This window comes from Phragmites australis, chromosome 6 (assembly GCF_958298935.1).
Source record: "Phragmites australis chromosome 6, lpPhrAust1.1, whole genome shotgun sequence".
In the NCBI taxonomy this organism is placed as follows: Eukaryota; Viridiplantae; Streptophyta; class Magnoliopsida; order Poales; family Poaceae; genus Phragmites; species Phragmites australis.
The window spans coordinates 42,272,683-42,289,781 of NC_084926.1; the positions used below are offsets into that span (position 1 = coordinate 42,272,683).

The 17,099-nt window shown below is 43.5% G+C and overlaps 2 protein-coding genes across 6 annotated transcripts; one reads left to right on the top strand and one right to left on the bottom strand.

The window, feature by feature from the left end:
- Positions 1–1,664: 1,664 nt before the first annotated feature.
- On the bottom strand, positions 1,665–7,837 carry LOC133922590 (cytochrome P450 97B2, chloroplastic-like). The gene is made up of 14 exons (XM_062367973.1): positions 7,508–7,837; positions 7,053–7,242; positions 6,784–6,891; positions 6,475–6,559; positions 5,938–6,173; positions 5,574–5,747; positions 5,443–5,490; positions 5,270–5,329; positions 5,068–5,154; positions 4,882–4,970; positions 3,335–3,426; positions 2,548–2,609; positions 2,232–2,381; positions 1,665–2,137 (listed from the first exon to the last, which is right to left on the bottom strand). Exons 1-14 carry the CDS (start codon positions 7,630–7,632, stop codon positions 1,922–1,924), a joined length of 1,722 nt encoding a protein of 573 aa, XP_062223957.1. The 5' UTR covers positions 7,633–7,837; the 3' UTR covers positions 1,665–1,921.
- A 536-nt stretch (positions 7,838–8,373) lies between these two features.
- Positions 8,374–14,740, top strand: LOC133922591 (urease accessory protein D-like). Of its 5 annotated transcripts, none has more exons than XM_062367974.1 (7): positions 8,375–8,620; positions 9,347–9,421; positions 10,968–11,012; positions 11,122–11,355; positions 11,469–11,551; positions 14,020–14,191; positions 14,290–14,740. In XM_062367974.1, exons 1-7 carry the CDS (start codon positions 8,447–8,449, stop codon positions 14,407–14,409), a joined length of 903 nt encoding a protein of 300 aa, XP_062223958.1. In that variant the 5' UTR covers positions 8,375–8,446; the 3' UTR covers positions 14,410–14,740. The 5 variants fall into 5 exon arrangements, with proteins under 5 accessions (XP_062223962.1, XP_062223958.1, XP_062223959.1 ...); XM_062367975.1 differs by having other exon boundaries at positions 11,125–11,355; XM_062367978.1 differs by lacking the exon at positions 14,020–14,191 and having other exon boundaries at positions 8,374–8,620.
- Positions 14,741–17,099: the final 2,359 nt, after the last annotated feature.

The following is a 17,099-nucleotide window of genomic DNA, read 5'->3' on the forward strand; positions in this document are numbered from 1 at the left end:
CAGGCCAACCTTCGGGCTCCGACCGAAGGTCCGCCATAGCCTTCGTCTGCATTTTCTGAAACACCACTGCAACACCCATCAGTGTTCAGCGACCGGTAGAATTTGACTTGCCATATGAAGGAGGACGAGAAATCATCCCTAACAGATTCACAAGAACATTATGCTGCTTGTGACCAAATATGTGCCATCAAGTAAAACTGTAAGGAACTACATTATGATCTGCTAAAGCTTAAAGTTTTACTTCTGTGCTGTCTACATCATACACGAGAACTTTCCTAGTGTTTTCGCCTTTCCTAGCGCCATGTTACCAGCTTTCATCTCTGTGTATGATACCTTTAGTCACCGCGGCAAGTCAAGATCACATCCTTACCATGTCGCTTTGCCATTTCTACACCCCACCTCGCCCTTTTAATTTGGTAAAATTTAATAGATATCTGAGGATTACAAATCCTTCAACCCTAAAAAAAGGTCGCATGCAAATCGATATTTTGCTCGCCTCATCCTTCAGATAACTAGTGTCAAATCGAATTTATAAAACAAATGCATATAATCTATATTAACCCTCAAAGAAATATTTTTCCTTCATATTTAGCATATCCGACGAGTCCAAAAGGAAATTCAAAGTAGCATATGCTGTTGAAAATTCTAGTCATTCTAGGGCGGCAGCACTAATTTCCACGATTCGATCATACATCTAATATTAACTCTTTCTAGAAGTTTCTCTCCAATGTCAAAGGATCCTCAATTAGGTGACAACGAGCACCATGCATATACAGGTCAAACTCAATCCTCGCAAAAAGGGAGGAAAAGAAGTAACCAAGGTCAAAGGAACAAATCTTGGCCCTTTTTTTTTGAAAATTAAAACAGGAGCTCTGCCGTTCAATTAAGCCGGAAAGAGAGCTTTACGAACACAAACATTCGAGGCCGGTTACATGAACAAAACTTGGCTGTTGCTTGCCACAGCTAGGTTAATTCGAGAGTTACTGGGTTTAAGCATCTGATGAGACGAGAGCAAAGATGACTTTTTTTCCCCGGAGAGCATCTCTTTTTTACGACGTACCTGAATGAGTAGAGATGTGGCTGGGCTTTCGTTGTCCTTGCCGATTTGTTTAAATGGACTCGATCGTCGTTACCCAATATATACAGCTCGTACGACAGCGAATTTGCTGACCGCAAAAGGTCGCAGAAACGTGCGGTTTTGGTTGAAATCAAGCGCCTATAACCAAGCAAAAATTCCAGTTCAACCCCAAAGATTTTTCTCCGTCAAAAGCACACACATAGTATGCTAGAATAATAGTAATTAAAGCACGTACATACGACATTACGACATCCGTGGAAAGAACTCAGGGTTAATAACCTGCTTACCCATCGCATTCGTCAGATCTGGTTGTTTATTCCTGTGGGCTTTTTGTTCCCTGCACTGCATGCATCCCGCTGCAACACGGCACAGCTACACACAACAACTCATGTGAGATTGAGAACCAAGCAAGGTCCAGATCTTGCACACCCTAACTTTGATGCACAGGGTGATGATGGAACCACTACCTGCCAAGCAAACACATGACTGGAACCTAACTTGCTTCCATGATCAGAGGTGTCCAATGGAATGCTGCCACAGCACAGATCAGGTTATCTGAGTTTAGAAGAAACCGGACACCTCAGCGAGACATACAGCAACTTACGCTATCAGTATTGTCTCATCAATTTGGTTGGCATGAAATGTACAAGTTTGGTTAGGAGCATGCATGCACCTAGATGTCAAAGATAGATATCAGGGTGGATTTGGTGCCCCTAATGCTACAAGAGCTGTTACCATGTACATGATTCTCATTCGCTGTTCATGGAGCTGTTTGTTGTAGCTGCTAAAGAGTATCAGAAGTCAAGAATGAGAGCTACTTTTTTGGTGCAAAGCTATGTTTGATCAAGTCCTCCTCCTCACTCTGCACCACAACCCGTTCTTCGTGTGAATTGTGGCACCTGTCACCATCTCGACTTCATCGGGCGACCCTCTCAGCTCCACATCAAACTTCCGCAGCAGCAGGGCCAAAGCTACTGTCGACTCCAGGAGTGCGAATTGGTCTCCCACGCATTTGCGGGGTCCTCCACCAAACGGAAGGAAAGCAAAGTCTGCTATAATCTGGTAAAAGAGCAACTTCATATGTCACTAATTCTTATTGGAAACAAATTTATGGAGTAATGGATAGAATGACGAGAGTATTGTTCAAGCAGACCTCATTGGGGTACATTGCACCAGGACTCCGGTCAGGATCAAAACCAGACCACCCTTCTATGCTCTCGTCTTTCTTTGGAACGCTAAATCTCTCTGGTTCAAACTCATTTGGCCGATCCCAAAAATACGGGGATCTGTGGAGGTTGTATATCTGCAGTGCCATAATTTACCATAAGCAGAGCAATGAAATGGATTTAACCATAATTAACGGAATAATATTTATAGTCATCTATGCTACACAAACCTTAACAGTTTTCTGCTACTTAGCATTTATGCTAGTATCCATGCTACAGATATTAGTAAGAATTCCAACTCACCGAAACAAATATGTCAGTCCCAGCTGGTATTTCATATCCCTCTTTTGCTCCATTGTACCCACCTGGAAAAATAGACTTGTGATGGTCAGCAGGGAATTGCAAGGCATGCATCAATGAAGACAAGGTACCCTTCCTGTCAGTGAACTAATTCACTGCAAAATATGGGAAGTTGCAAAAAGCATCACACTAGTGGGATGTATCTAGTGAAATGGGAGATGCAAATGATCTGAACAGAGGTTGAGAACTAACTACAAAGCATGCTATATATAGGATAAGAGCGCAGTTAAAAAAATGTGATCACTTCCGCCTACCTAGGTGGTGCTATCCAAGCGTGCAATGAATCTAAACAACTTCCACACAGAGAAATTTCGATTAGAACCTCAAGCCCAAAAACTTATGTCCATGCATTTTTGAAAGATGAGTGACAACAGCGACAAGTTTCACAATAAGTGGACAGTTTCAGGTCTACACTTTTCATAAGTTGAATGTTACATTGTTAGCTTCCTTTATGAAAGAAGATATAAATATCATTATCTGTATTCCTGTGCTGATGACATGCCCTTCACAATATCTGCCATGTGGCTGCCTGATTGCCCAGTAACCATTAACCATCACTGTTACTACATTTACTATTATTAGTACCTTTTTCTTTTTCTCATCATCTTTTTATTTGGATCTAGTGGGTTTCATCCCTAGCCTACCCCAACTTGCTTGGGACTAAAAGACTTTGTTGTTGTTGTTGTTGGATTGTTGGGGAGAGAACTATAGACATTACAGAAAATAGTACCTGGTAATTTGTCTGGTCGGAGAGAACGCCTGATTAATAATGGTGGCTGAGGATACAAGCGAAGAGACTCAACAATGATCGACTTTATGTACCTAGAGGATGATGTAAATGTTGCATGTGAAAGGGAAAAACATTTTGTGATACATAAATAATGTTAGTAATTCCAGAGAAGTTTGATGCCAGGGTAGTAACTACTAACCATGCTAAATAGAGTGGCAGTAATTAGTTTGGCTTTCTAATAAAGCTGGATCATAGGCTTAGATCTAATTGTAGAGTGTGGAGTGGGAACAAACTGCTACATTGAGATGACATATAAGGTTCAAACTAGTTGCTGATCTTGCATGAATATGACATATAAGGTTCAAACTAGTTGCTGATCGGCCATGGATTTGCTTCTCTTGGTGGCCTTTGGCCGGCCGTGGGTCTGCTCCATTGCCTCCATGGGTCTGCTTTGGCCGACCATGGGGAGGCCGTCCTGGTGGCCTTCGGCCGGCCAGCCATGGGTCTGCACCTGGTGGCCTTCGGTCGGTCCTGTCTTTTGGCCGATTGTTGCTCTGCTTTGCCCTAATGCGCCATTCGGTCTCCTCGGCTTGTGGGTGTGTCGCTAGGGCCTTTGTGCTCCTCTACTGTGTGCTGCTAGTTTTCTTGTTGGTGCTTGGTCCGGCCAATCCTTTGAGCCCGGGGTTCACTGCATCGCGCCGTGGTAGGGAAGGGGGTTCGAGTGAAAGCTCTGATAGGCATCATTGCCGACGACGATGGCGCTCGTAGGCTTCATTACCTCCTGGAGGCGTCGTGTCGAAGCTTCCCCACGGGTTCTCTCCGGGTGAAAACCCTGTCCGGCTTTCCGGACGAGCGACGGCGATTCCTGTTGCTTCCTTCCTGAAGGCGTCATTTCGGAGAGTCCCTCTGTTCCTTGGCGTTACATCTAGCAACACCCCTTTGCTTGACACACTTTGTTGTTGTTCATTCTCCTGTTCGCCTGGTCTTCCCACCATCTTTCATCTCTTCATGTCAGTGGTTGTACTTCGACGTCCTAGGGCCCCGTCTGTTGTGCTTGTGGTTTGGCGTGGAGTCGTCATCCGAGTTGGTAGTCAGGCGTTGAAGCAGGGCTCCGCCTGTTGGGGTTCTGGTTGAGGTGCTAGCTGGGCACGGTTGCTTGCGGGATGTTGTTGCTTGGTGTGGGTGCCGCGGGTTGTTCAGATATACTGCTTGGTCCGGTTGTATGGCGTCATGCTATTGTATGTGTGACGAGTTGTATTATGCTTTGCCAGACCTTTGTTGTCCGACTGCTTAGGGGCTTGGGGGGTTTCCTTCTTTCTTTCTGTGACTTACGTGCGAGCTAGGCTTCGCGGGTTGTAATGTTATGCTTGTTAAGGTTTTCGGATCCGGTTTCCCTTATAAACTGGGTCAATCTTTCTTCTTAATACAATAACGCGCAGTTATCCTGCGTGTTCGAGAGAGAGAGAAAAACTTATCTCTCAAGAAATAGCATAAAGAAGAATAAAATCATTGTTCAATTCAAAAGACTGATAGCATTAGTAACATACTCCATTTTCTTGAGACGTTCCACGGTAATGGCCCCATTGCTGAGTACAGAATCAACCTCTGCCTGAGCTTTTCTCATCTTGGTAGGGTTCTGCATCACAGTTTGGTATGATCATATGACATTCAAACCAACTAGAAAAGTTACATCTATATCGTTAATATGTGCATTCTATGACAACATTGTGTACCTGGGCTAGTAGAAAAATAGACCAGGTCAGAACAGCAGCAGTTGTTTCATGTCCAGCTATAAGCATTGTCATAAGATCATCCCGAAGCTGTCACAAACCATGAAGTTTATCAACTTGATTTGCTGTGTACAGGAAGAAATAAACAGCATAATATACAACTTTCAAAATATCTGTTCTTGCAAGAAAATACTTGGCAATTTACCTGGCAATCGTCAACATCAGCTCCTCGCATGTCAACAAGGAACCTCAGCAAGCTGACATCCTACAAGCATAATGGCACAAATGTGGGCCATTGTCACAGAAACTCCCCCGAGGTTCACAAACACAAACTGGTGGTACCAGAATGAACCAATAAAAGGAGGATTAGCAGCCAACCTTCAAAGATGAGTAGTCCCTTTGCTGTAGCTTTTCCACATCAGCTTCCTGTGTCGCAATGGCATCAAAACTACTTCAAGATCCTTAAAATGCTACCATGGTGTATGAATAGACATTCTGTTGGCACAAACCTGTCTTGTCTCTTTTGCATTTTTTATAAGATTATCAAGGCAGTCATTGATGACCTTGAGGTCACTATGGAACTTGCGCTGCCTTGGAACTATCCATTTAGCCAAGGGAAGATTCCAGTAGGGGATGTAAAATGTGGATCGGTGCTCAGCTTCGAAAAGAGTTCCATATACTGCCTGCACAAAAGAATACAAAATCTTCAAAGAAGGGAAGAGAGAAATAGCAGACAAGCATGATTCATATCTAATCATGGTAGAAATGCAATATGGATATCCTTCTGTTATCTCTCTATACTAGCATCTACAGCACATCCTATGCACAAAATAACCATCAGATATTAGACATGAGATACGATATTGAACCAACCTTTATTACAGGAGATTCCTTAGTAACTGAGTCAAAATCATAATTGAAGACGCCCAAGCCAATTATATCGAGTGCCAAATTGGAGAACTCAGCTTCAAGGTCCACTATGGCTGATTTTTGTACACGGTCTTCACTTTCAGTAAGCTCTTCAAGCTTTAATATTGTTCTCTCTGAACATTTGGTAAATATTCTCACCATAGCTTCTATGAATAAGGCATGGAACCCAGGTGTTATGACTGCACAACACAGGGTCTGGGTAAGGTTTAGCATCAGGAATGCAAACATAAAGTTCAACATAGCTCTGAAACAGTCTGATTATATTGGTCGATTGCCACATAAAAAGGCAATTAGTACAAAGAGTTTCAAAATATAGCAAAAACATGCTAGTTGATTCACATTTCAAAGAAACTCTAGGACCAATTTGCATGCCTGAAGCTCCCATCTTAGGCATATGCAGTTTAGCAAGAAAAACTTCCGGGCATATGCAGTTTAGCAAGAAAAACTTCCAGGCATATAATTTATGATTTAAGATCCAACCTTTTCTCCTTTGCTTCCAAGTATCAAGGTCAGCAGGTATAAGACCCTTCCCCATAATTGGTTTTAAAATTTCAGCAAGAACTCCCTGATTTCAAGTACAGAAATACTATGTAAGAAAGGAACCCAAAACCAGTTATTCAGAAGCATCGTCCACGATATGTAATGATATATGCAAAATTCAGTTGTGGGGAAGCAACCAATGCTATAAATAAGCTGGCAGCCATCATGGGCGTCAGGAAACTATGGTCGCAATTGATCTAGAGTTTATAATAATCTATAGAGCCAAATAGTATATGCTACATGACATACCTTATCATAACAGAAAGCATTTTCCCGGAGGATGTGTCTAGCAACAATGGGATCAGAGACAACAACGAATGATTTTGGTCCAAAAGCAAGCTTGTAGACAGAGCCATGCTGCAAAGAAACCATAAAACGTCAGTGCTGCCCAAGCTTTTCCACATTGTTTTCTCTTGGGTTTCCTGTATGGTTCCAGGTAAGTGGAGAACAGAGTATATGTGGCATTAAAAATGCACTGATGATAATGCGTGGGAGTGGGATGGAAGGGACGCGCACACCTCGAGGAACCAACTATAGAGCGAGAAGAAGAGGGGCTTGCCGAAGAGATCGGTGACGGCGCCCTCGGCGACGGGCATGGCCCCGAGGCTGCCGCCGCTGAGCAGGTTGGTGAGCAGGTTGCTGGCGCTGTCGAGCAAGCTCCGCTGCTTCGGCTTGGGATCCTGCTTGTCGACGCTGGTCGACTGGCACCTGCACCGCCGCGCACAACCGAGGCAGCCACAGAATCAGCCTAGTGAATAGTGATTACACCAGACTAACTCGCGAATTGAACTGCACATCACGCCCACTGCAGTCCTGAGATGCACTCCGTTCGCACGATTCTGTCGCACGGTGCAGAGGCAACAGGACGAACACCTGGTGGGCACCTCAACTGGGCATCCAATCCATCCATCCACCCACCCACGCGAGTGCCGGGGGAGCGAGGAGGCGAGGCTAGTTCCGTGGCCGCGCGTACCTGACGGCGAGGAGGCGCCTCCTGTGGCTGTGAGACGCGGAGGAGGAGGCGGGGCCGTGACGCGGCGAGCCAGCGACTGGCCTCGGGAGCAGCGTGGCGGAGGTGGAGGACGCGGTCGAGGCCATGGCGCGGGGAGTCGCGAGCGGTGGCAGTGGCACAGCAGGTGGAGTGGAGTGTGGTGACTGGACAGTGGCAGAGTCACAGTGGGGGGAGAGCGAGACGGATAAGGTGGCTGCTCTGAATTGAATTGTGATGGGATCGCGGCGAGGTGGTGGGCGGTCGGAAAGGAGCCGGTTGCACGCCGACCACGGAACTGGCCTGGGCGGTGAACCAAGGTGGGTTTGGTTCTCTCGGTGCTGGCCGAGTGGATGCGTGCAATCTAAAAAAAAAAAAATTTAGCTATCTGTATTCACTAATATAACATGTCTTGATGAATATAAATATACTACAATATTTTAGTCCGTAGTCTAATTCGATAGATATGAGTTCTGCATTCGTTTATGTAGACGGATCTATTTGTTAGAATCATAAAATCCAAGTAACTCATCACAATCGTAAATCTAGTATTCGTTTATACGACCTTCTATTTACTCAATTAAATAGAAACTTAATTTAATCTATTCAGATAGATATAATAAATCAAATATTTTTCTTTTGAATAAATATGATTTTAATCAATTTGCTTATACAACCGGTTATGGGCCCAAATGGCCCGTAACGGCCTGTCTCCGAGCCTTTCCATAGAACCGAGTGCAACTCGCGTCCGGCCTGCCTGTCGTGGCCCGTTAGCCTGTTGGACCGGACGGGCCGCAGCTGCCTGGACTGGGTTTGCTTTGCTGATTCCGAATGATTGCGGCGGCTGAGCGAGCGAGTTGACCCCATCTGCGGCGGGCGAAACAAAGTCAACCACCGGGCGGGGACTCGGAAGTCAGCCGGGCGATGGATGCGGCGGCGACGGGGGCGGTGCGGGTGGAGAAGGTGCGGGGGAGGTCGGCGCTGACCCAGTGCTTCGCCAGGTACCCGCTCAAGCTCATCGCCCCCTCCAAGGTGGGGCCCGCCTCCTGCGACGCCGTCTGGCTCTACGCCCTCACCTACGGCGGCGGCATCGTCTCCGTGAGCCCTCTCCTCCTTTATCTCTCTTCTCTCCCCCTGGCGCCCTTGCGAAACTGCACGTACTTGTGAGTGAGGTGGTTGCTGTACCTGATTTCTTTTCTAGGGTTCTAGGGAGCAAGCCCCAGTCACCATTGCATTAGGAAATGTATCAAAACGGCAAGAGACTTCCGATGAAAAACACTCCCAAACTACTTGAAAGCTCATCAACTATGGAATCCCTATTACATATCACCGCTTTCACCATTCCGGCAAGGCTTAAGCATCGGTCCCGTGCTCTGAAACTTCACATCTTGCCCCATCTTCGTTGAATCCTTTCCGGTTTTGACAGAAGTTCCTCCGGTTTGCACCGCACTTGCTCGAAAGATGAAAGGTATCTCGTATGGCACAATACCTTCCAGCTCTTGAACATGGGGACGACCTTGCGCCAGATCATCAGCATACTTTTCCATGGCACATTCTGAAAACGTAAGCTGTTCCTTAGTTTCCACAGCCCCCACATGGCAGCTGCACTCAGCATATTAATCACTACAAATTTCTTATTATCTAACCAGAGGTTAGCTACAGACTCATAGTCACTCCCTATATGTAAATCTACTATTTCTGATATCTCATGCCACATAGCTCTAGCAACCACACAATCAAAACACAGGTGATGCATAGACTCTTTATCACTACAGAACAGGCAAGTATTATCCTCAGTCCTGGGTTTTGTGCGCGCCCTTGCAGGGGGACACGATCTCGTGCACGGTCAGCGTCGGCGACGGCTGCACGGTGGCGATCACCACGCAGTCCTCCACCAAGGTATGTTTGCCTGCCTTCTGCTATTCTACTCTGTTTAACCCTTTCCAGTTGTCAATTGTTGGGTACTTGTTGCTACGCTCGTAGTATGTGCTGCGTGGAGTGTACGATAAGGCAAACTAAACAAGTCCTCCAGTGCTCACTACAACCTGCATCTGCATTGGGAGTGGAATATAACAAATTGCACTGCTTCGACAAATCTTCCTCTGCTGATTGTAGAATCTGTTCATCACAATGTTCAACACTACAAACTAGGACATGAACTCTCCAGATTTTGGGGCTCTGCTCTAGGTTGGACAAAACTCAAAAGGGGTCCTTCTACTGTGAACCTTGTTTTTTTTTTACTTCAACATAGAAATTCTCTACTCCCTCCATTTAATAACGTAAGGCGTATTTTGTTTTGAAAAAGCCAAACTTTATAAGTTTTGACCAGCAATTAGTTAAATTATATGCATGTTTAGTGTACAAAATTTGATTATATGCATGTTTAGTATATAAACTTTGTTTCAATAGATTTGTATTTCAAAGTACTTTTAGTATGATGTTGATTTTATAGCAACTGACAACATATTATAAGAAAAAAATTAACGGTCAAAGTTTATGTTTGATGAATTTTTCAAAACAAAATACACCCTACATTCTTGAACGGAGGGAGTACTTGATAGCATTCTATTGCTACGATTGTTTAGCTCTGAACCTCTGATCTTAGCTAATTTTGGAGCCTTCTCCAGCCTTTCGCACTTTATGAAATCCTTTAGCTGAATCATTATCATGCTTTGGTAGTCATTCATTAACAAGTTCTGTTGTCGAAAATGTCAACTGAAAAGCTGGTTTCCTTCCTTCAAATCTGTTGTCTATTTCCTGATCAACAAGTACTTGTGTAACAAGTTCATTGACGAAAGTGTCAACTGAAAAGCTAGTCAACTATTTGGAATCCCTGAATTCTCAGGGCCCTGTACTGTAGATACTGTAGCAGTGGGCCCTATGTATGCACATGTACATATACGTATATATGTATTATACATATATATACGTATAGGTATACATGTATACGTATATACATATATATGTAATTTTCTTTTTCGAAAATTCTAGAAAAATGTCGAAATGAATATTAGTACATTAATAAATCGGCTTAAAAAACTAAAATGCAAAGGAAAATATCTAAAACTCAAAAAAATATGAAACAAATTTTTTTAGGTTAGTATTACTTCCACCTACTTGTTAAAACTATGTGCATGCATAAAAGTACTATTGTTTTCTCCATAATTAATTGAATGTGTTTAACATTAATAATTTCATAAATAAATATTGAAATGTACAAAATTTGTGAACCTAATTTTTTTAGTCTTCTTTTATCGTGCTCTACACAGCAAAATAATAACAGGCGCGCGTAGACGCGGCAATCAGACTAGTTTCCTTCAAATGTGTTGTTTATTTCCTTATCAGCAAGTACTTGTGTAACAAGTCCATTACCGAAAATGTCAACAGAAAGGCTAGTTTCCTTCAAAACTGTTGTTTATTTCCTGATTGGCAAGTACTTTTGTAGGTGTACAAGGCCGTGGGTTCAAAATGTTCTGAGCAGTTGCTAGAGGTAATGCTTTATTGAATGAGACTGATATACAAAAGGACAATAATTTCTTAAGTGCGTGCTTCAATCTCAAAACAGGAAAAAACCATGATCGAGCATTTATTACATGCAGCAGGCCAGAGTTGGAGAAGATGCTCTGCTTGTTGTTATTCCAGACCCTGTAACCTGTTTCCGGACCGCTCAGTACTACCAAAAGCAAGTATTTCAAGTCTTTGCCAATTCGAACTTGGTACTTGTAGATTGGTTTACAAGTGGTCGTTATGAGAGTGGAGAAAAATGGGATTTTAGATTCTACAAGAGTGTCAACCATATTTTCTTGGGTGATCAGCCTCTCTTTATTGACTCGGTAAAGACTCGACCTTCTCCTCCTAGCATGTTTGATATTGCTTCAATCCACCTCTGTAGATTGTTGATAATTATTGACATATCGTCATCTTAAACCTTTTTATGCATGAGCAGGTTCTATTGGAACAAGGCTCAAATTCTACTATTGCTGAGCGGATGCAGGAATACAATGTGATCGCAATGGTTGTATTACTGGGGTAAGGTCATCGTCTCATACACATTTCCCCTTGTGCCCTGTCTAAACAAATATGAAAACTAAAAAGTTATCACACGAATAAGTTTAAGACAGCACTGCACTGATGAATGTGCATGAGTCAGTTCAGTGTAGATGTCATTATTTGTTTCCATTTATCATTATGGTCTTATGCAAATTTAACAGTATAGCGGTCTATAGTTGCCTGTCTTGTACAGACATATTTGCATTGTTGCCGTGTAGTATTGCACCTACTAATTCACTGTTGTATTCAGAATAAGCGTTGCTCCCTCCAATCCCAAATATAAGTCCATTTAGATTTGTCCTAAGTGAAACATTTTTAGCTTTGACCATTAAAAACTAAAAAATCATATAGATTAACAACATAAGGTTAATATTACTAGATTCATCATGAAAAATGCATTCATAATATAACTCTTTCTAGTTGAAATAATATATTTTTATAGATATTATTAGTTGAAGTGTCATATTGAAGACCATGTTGATGTCCTAATGGACTTATATTTGAGATCGGAGGGAGTAGTAATTAGTATATGAAGGGGCTAGTCTAGGATCTGTCAGATCTTTCAGGAACTGTGCTAGTCAACGGTTTGTGGGAGGGGGATTGCGTAGGTTGTAGCTAAATTGGTTGAGAGGACGAGGCAAAGGGAGCTGTCGCCGGCGACCCGTGGTTGCTGGCAAGGAGGAAGGTGGTGGCGTGTGCAGGTGGCAGGGCAGCAGTGGCTGGGGCAAGGGTAGGGGGCAACGCACGCGATATAGATATAGAGAGGCAAGTTATTTGAAACCCAAGAAACCCCTAAGGATGGAATCTTATAGATATGATCCATCCTACCTAAACAATACAAACTTTCCTAACCGACCTATCTCTAATTACTTTAATAAGATAACTTGTCGGCGACTTCATGTTGACGATAAAAGGAAGGTAGCGGCCAGCCCTAGGGCGTGTGTGCCCTCTCTGGTGGCATCATGGCGGTGACGGCCCCGCCACCTCTAGGTTGGGTTGGCTGAAGGGGCCCATTGGGCCCCACCCATGACATCTCCATTCAAATCCAATGCGTCCTTGCCCTGTGCTGCCATGTTGAAACTCCAACCCACTGCCTCCTCTTGCCGTGGTGGATGAGAAGCCTCCCTGCGCCATATGTGAGTGCGGAGTTGACCCAAAACAAGATTAGATGTCAAGTTACGAATTGTCTTGTCCAAGCACAATGTCAACTCATAGCGCACATCGCCATTATGTCCCTTCATGATGAAACGGTGGGACATGGGTTGTGTAACGTCACGCTGCACTCTTGGTTCCTAGCACCGCCGCCAAGTGGCGTCAAATGCCCACATTGTGCTGGAGGGAGGCGTTAGGCTTTGATGCATCAAAATACTGGTGACGAAGATCCTTGTGACGAAGTAGGCAAATGTCGGTGTTGAAGATGAATGTGTCCACCGCAACCCGCTTGTTGATGGTTAGATCAAGAAGTAACCGAACAACAACCTGGAATATGCATCGCTGACGGGAGAGAGAGTAGGAGAACCAGGAGTATGGTAAACACCAAAGAAAACAAGGGCAATAGTAAGAAATTCACAGCCGGTGTTATCCGTAAAGAGCAAGTCACCCTTGGGCACCGAAGCACGGGGCATCTCCTAAAGCATAAGGACGAACTTCGAAAAAGAAAGAGGCTTGCTAACTGATGATGGCATATGCATGCCAACTGTAAGATGTCACATGAACTCCTCAACAGTTGCAATGACAGCTTGAATCAAACGGTGCAGAAGTGGTGATGATGCCGAAAGATAGAAGCGATGATCAAATAAAATAGCACCATCAACAAACATCCAAGCACGAGCGCAAGTACCTTCCTGAATATGCGCCGTAATATGCACAAGTTCAAGATCCCTGCAAACAACTCAACGAATGTCGTTGAAAATCTCCATGTGTTGGGCGAAGATGTGGAGGGCGCTGTCGACCTTGCACAAACCGCCTACCATAGAGAGGGAGGAGCGGAGGGCGCCTTCCTGTGGCACTGGCGGCAGTGTAGGCGCCCGCGGAGCAGGCGGATGTGCAGTGTCGATACCGTAGAAGAAGACACTATAGTTGCCTCACTGGAAACTCATCGCTAGGCGAGTAAAGTCTCGTATGATAGGACCAAGCTTGCAAAACCAGGGCGCCACCAAAATGATGCTGATGTCATTGTCGATGAGAGTCGTGTAGCCATCGGGACAAGATCCCATTCTAAATAATGAGTGAAAGATTGCAGCAAGCGCCGTGTAGCCCTGGCTGCCGCCGCCTCTAGGTTAGGCCAGCCGAAAGGGCCCATTGGGCCCTAACCCATGACAAGAACAAATTAAATTGCTGGAAATCAGGGCCATATTAGATTACCGCGCGTGCCTAGTGGAAAAGCCTGACTACCTGTGTTCGGACTATGTTGTATATCATTATTCACGGCATACTTTCCTTTGAAGGCCAAAGCTGAAGCACATACAAGATCAGATGCAAGACGAAGTAAGAAAGCTGATGTCTGTGCAACTGCGCCCTCCCACATCTGGTGGAAGCCGCTACGCAATGAGATCACAATCATCCCTACATCCCCAAAGGCCTCCACTCATCGCCTCTTGCAGCCCTTTTGGTCACACGGTTTGCAGCTGCTCCATCTTCTTGTTATGTTACAATCATAGCTATTTTGTGTGTTTTGGTTTTTACGAGACACCAACATCTATCTCTTCTTGGCGCAGGGTACCGGCATGGTTGCTCGGGTAGCCGCGGTGAGCACAGAATCTGTATACAGCTTCTTGAGACATCATCTGGCAGCACTGGAAGCGTTCCTTGGTGCTTCCCCTTATTCTGCATCCTGAAGCTGACAGGCTGAGGCTGCTTATGTTCAACAGATCGTTGACCTTCACTTTACATGAAGAATGACGCTGCAAATTGTTCGATATGCCTCTCGATGTTGTAGTCTTCATCTCGCAGCCATGGAGATGGAAGATGGTAATTTTGATCAGAGAGTTCTCTGGTCAATGTTTCTGATTTCAGTGGGCTAGTCTGAAATGTCAGAATTCGTTGGGTGAAATTATGTTAGCTGAACCTGATATACGTTGTAAATCAGAAGGTTGTCGCGCTGATGCGTCCGTGGTACTTCTCATCTATCATAACCTCAATACCAGCTTGAAAACGTTGAAACTTTCACGGGGATATTACAGAATGAGTAGTTTGTCAGAATTCCGAATTTTCAAGTAGAACCGCACTATGACAGTACATGTAGGCGCCGATGTGGATGCCACGTAGGCGCCACACGAGACATTAATGCTTAGATGGGGTGAGGGGGTTAGAGGAGACCAATGGTCAAAAGTGACGTACAACAATGGAGATGTGGGGGGTCCTGAAATCTGAAGAGGCACTGGAGTGCTCAGATGAGAACGATGGGGACTGCCTCGCTTTCTCTTGCAGCCTCAAGAACAGCAGCGCGGGAAAGAGCAGAGGCCCATTGCAGTTGGACCCCTACCTTTTTGTTCCCCATAGCTTTCTCCTCCCGAGTTTTTTTTTATTTTTATATTTTTTTTATTAAAAATTTAAATAAATAGATTTCTCGTGAAAAAATTACAAAACTAGACACCTACCGCCCTCTCAGGAGGCGGTAAGGGCCTAACCGTCCCCTGAGAGAGCGATAAGCAGTCCCACCTACTCTTACCGTTCTTTCATGGGGACGGGTAGGTTTACAACCCTCTCTGTTGCTCCAAAAATTCTAAAACTTTTTGTACGTATTCCATAATTCATGTGCAACCCATTTTAATTGAATTCACCCAAAAATCCTGTGTAGAATTTAAACTAAAATTTTTCAAAAAAAAGGCTACTTTTATAACTTCTAGCAATTGTTAGGGCTTCAAATAAATTTCTAAAAAACTGGTAAAATTCACTAATATTCTTCTTATGTGATGTGATAATTTCTAAAATTTTTTTTAGCACTAGTTTTATGTATGTTTGGATTCAAATTAAGTTAACAGAAGAATATCACATGAAATTATAAAAATACATATAAATGGTGCATTACAAAGGAATCCACTTTTTTACTATATAATCTAAGGCTGAAAATAATTTTAGAAATTATCACATCACATAAGAAGAATATTAGTGAATTTTACCAGATTTTTAGAAATTTATTTGAGGCTCTAACAATTGTTAGAAGTTATAAAAGTAGTCTTTTTTTTGGAGAATTTTAGTTCAAATTCTACACAGGATTTTTAGGTGAATTCAATTAAAATGGCTTGCACATGAATTATGGAACATATACAAAAAGTTTTAGAATTTTTGGAGCAACAGAATATCACTATTTTAAATAAAAAAGATAGTAGTGAAATTGAACTTTAAAGCACTGTTCATCATGTTCATGTTTTGTAGTTTACCGTCCCTTCAGTGAGTTGTGAGCTACCCGCCTTATAAAAGGGCGGTAAGAGTCTGTGGAACTGCTTACTGCCCTTTCAGGGACGGTTAGGCTCTTACTGCTCCTGCGAGGGCGGTAGGCGTCTAGTTTTGCAATTTTTTTCATGAGAAATCTATTTATTTAAATTTGTAATCGAAAAAATAAAAAAAGCTCTTCTCCTCCCCATCATTGGGCCTTTCTCTGCATCACAGTTAGCAACACATCAATCCAAAATTTACAAATCATATACGAGTATTTGTTATCAACCACAGTTCCAGTGTGTGTGAGAGAGAGAGACAGAGAAATCATTCTTCAACTTGAGTACTGAGTTTTCAATCACACAGCACTGCATGTCTACATCTGTACTGCATGTTTTGTTTGATGCATCCTAGGCAATGAATTAGTTTTGAGGACTTATGTAGGTGGTGGTGTCAATGGCTGAACGTGACCAAGTGCACGGGGGCAGGGGAGACATGGCTGTGCACTGCTCCAAAAAACCAGCACCAGCTTGAGATGGTCCAACCCAGGCCAATTATTTCTTACCTCACCTGTGGATTGTGGTGTGGTCACACACACGCTCTCTGCTCTCCTGCCACTTTGTTAACAATGCTCGTGGAAAAGCCTGCAGGGACCTGTTTGTTTGGCCCCGGCTCACTTTAAAGCCACTGATCAGATCACTGTGAGCAAACTGAACTCCAACCGGTTTCATAATCTTTTTTATAAGATAATGGAATAAAAATTATCCCAATCTCTGCACAAAGAGGTGTATGTAGCTGTCTATTATTACAAAATCTGAACAAATAGCGAACACACTAACAAGTTGCAATACGCCTACTAAAATGCACGTTATGGAAGAAAACTTATGAAGCATATATTCTATTACTAAACTTCCACCTATGCTTGGCGAAAATCTTCATGACCGTGGATTATATGAGGTGGCAAGCAACCATCGTATGGTAACGTTCGTTCTCCTTTTGCAATACAGTCCAGAAGCAAATTCAGTGGGTGCTCTGAAAATTACTTGCATAAAAGTTTATTGTTTTATGAAAGACCACATCATTGCGACTTAACCAAAGTACCCAACACATAGAACTTGCTCCAAGGAGGATCTATTTCTTAAGTTTGACA

Excerpts from the sequence above, each read along its gene's own strand:
- LOC133922591 (XM_062367974.1), top strand. The coding sequence starts at position 8,447 with ATGGATGCGGCGGCGACGGGGGCGGTGCGGGTGGAGAAGGTGCGGGGG. Across the intron at positions 9,422-10,967 it reads CCACGCAGTCCTCCACCAAG|GTGTACAAGGCCGTGGGTTC; the intron begins GTATGTTTGCCT and ends GTACTTTTGTAG. Across the intron at positions 11,552-14,019 it reads GCAATGGTTGTATTACTGGG|GCCAAAGCTGAAGCACATAC; the intron begins GTAAGGTCATCG and ends TTTCCTTTGAAG.
- LOC133922590 (XM_062367973.1), bottom strand. The coding sequence starts at position 7,632 with ATGGCCTCGACCGCGTCCTCCACCTCCGCCACGCTGCTCCCGAGGCCA. Across the intron at positions 5,330-5,442 it reads GGGACTACTCATCTTTGAAG|GATGTCAGCTTGCTGAGGTT; the intron begins GTTGGCTGCTAA and ends TTATGCTTGTAG. Across the intron at positions 2,610-3,334 it reads CCGACCAGACAAATTACCAG|GTGGGTACAATGGAGCAAAA; the intron begins GTACTATTTTCT and ends CTATTTTTCCAG.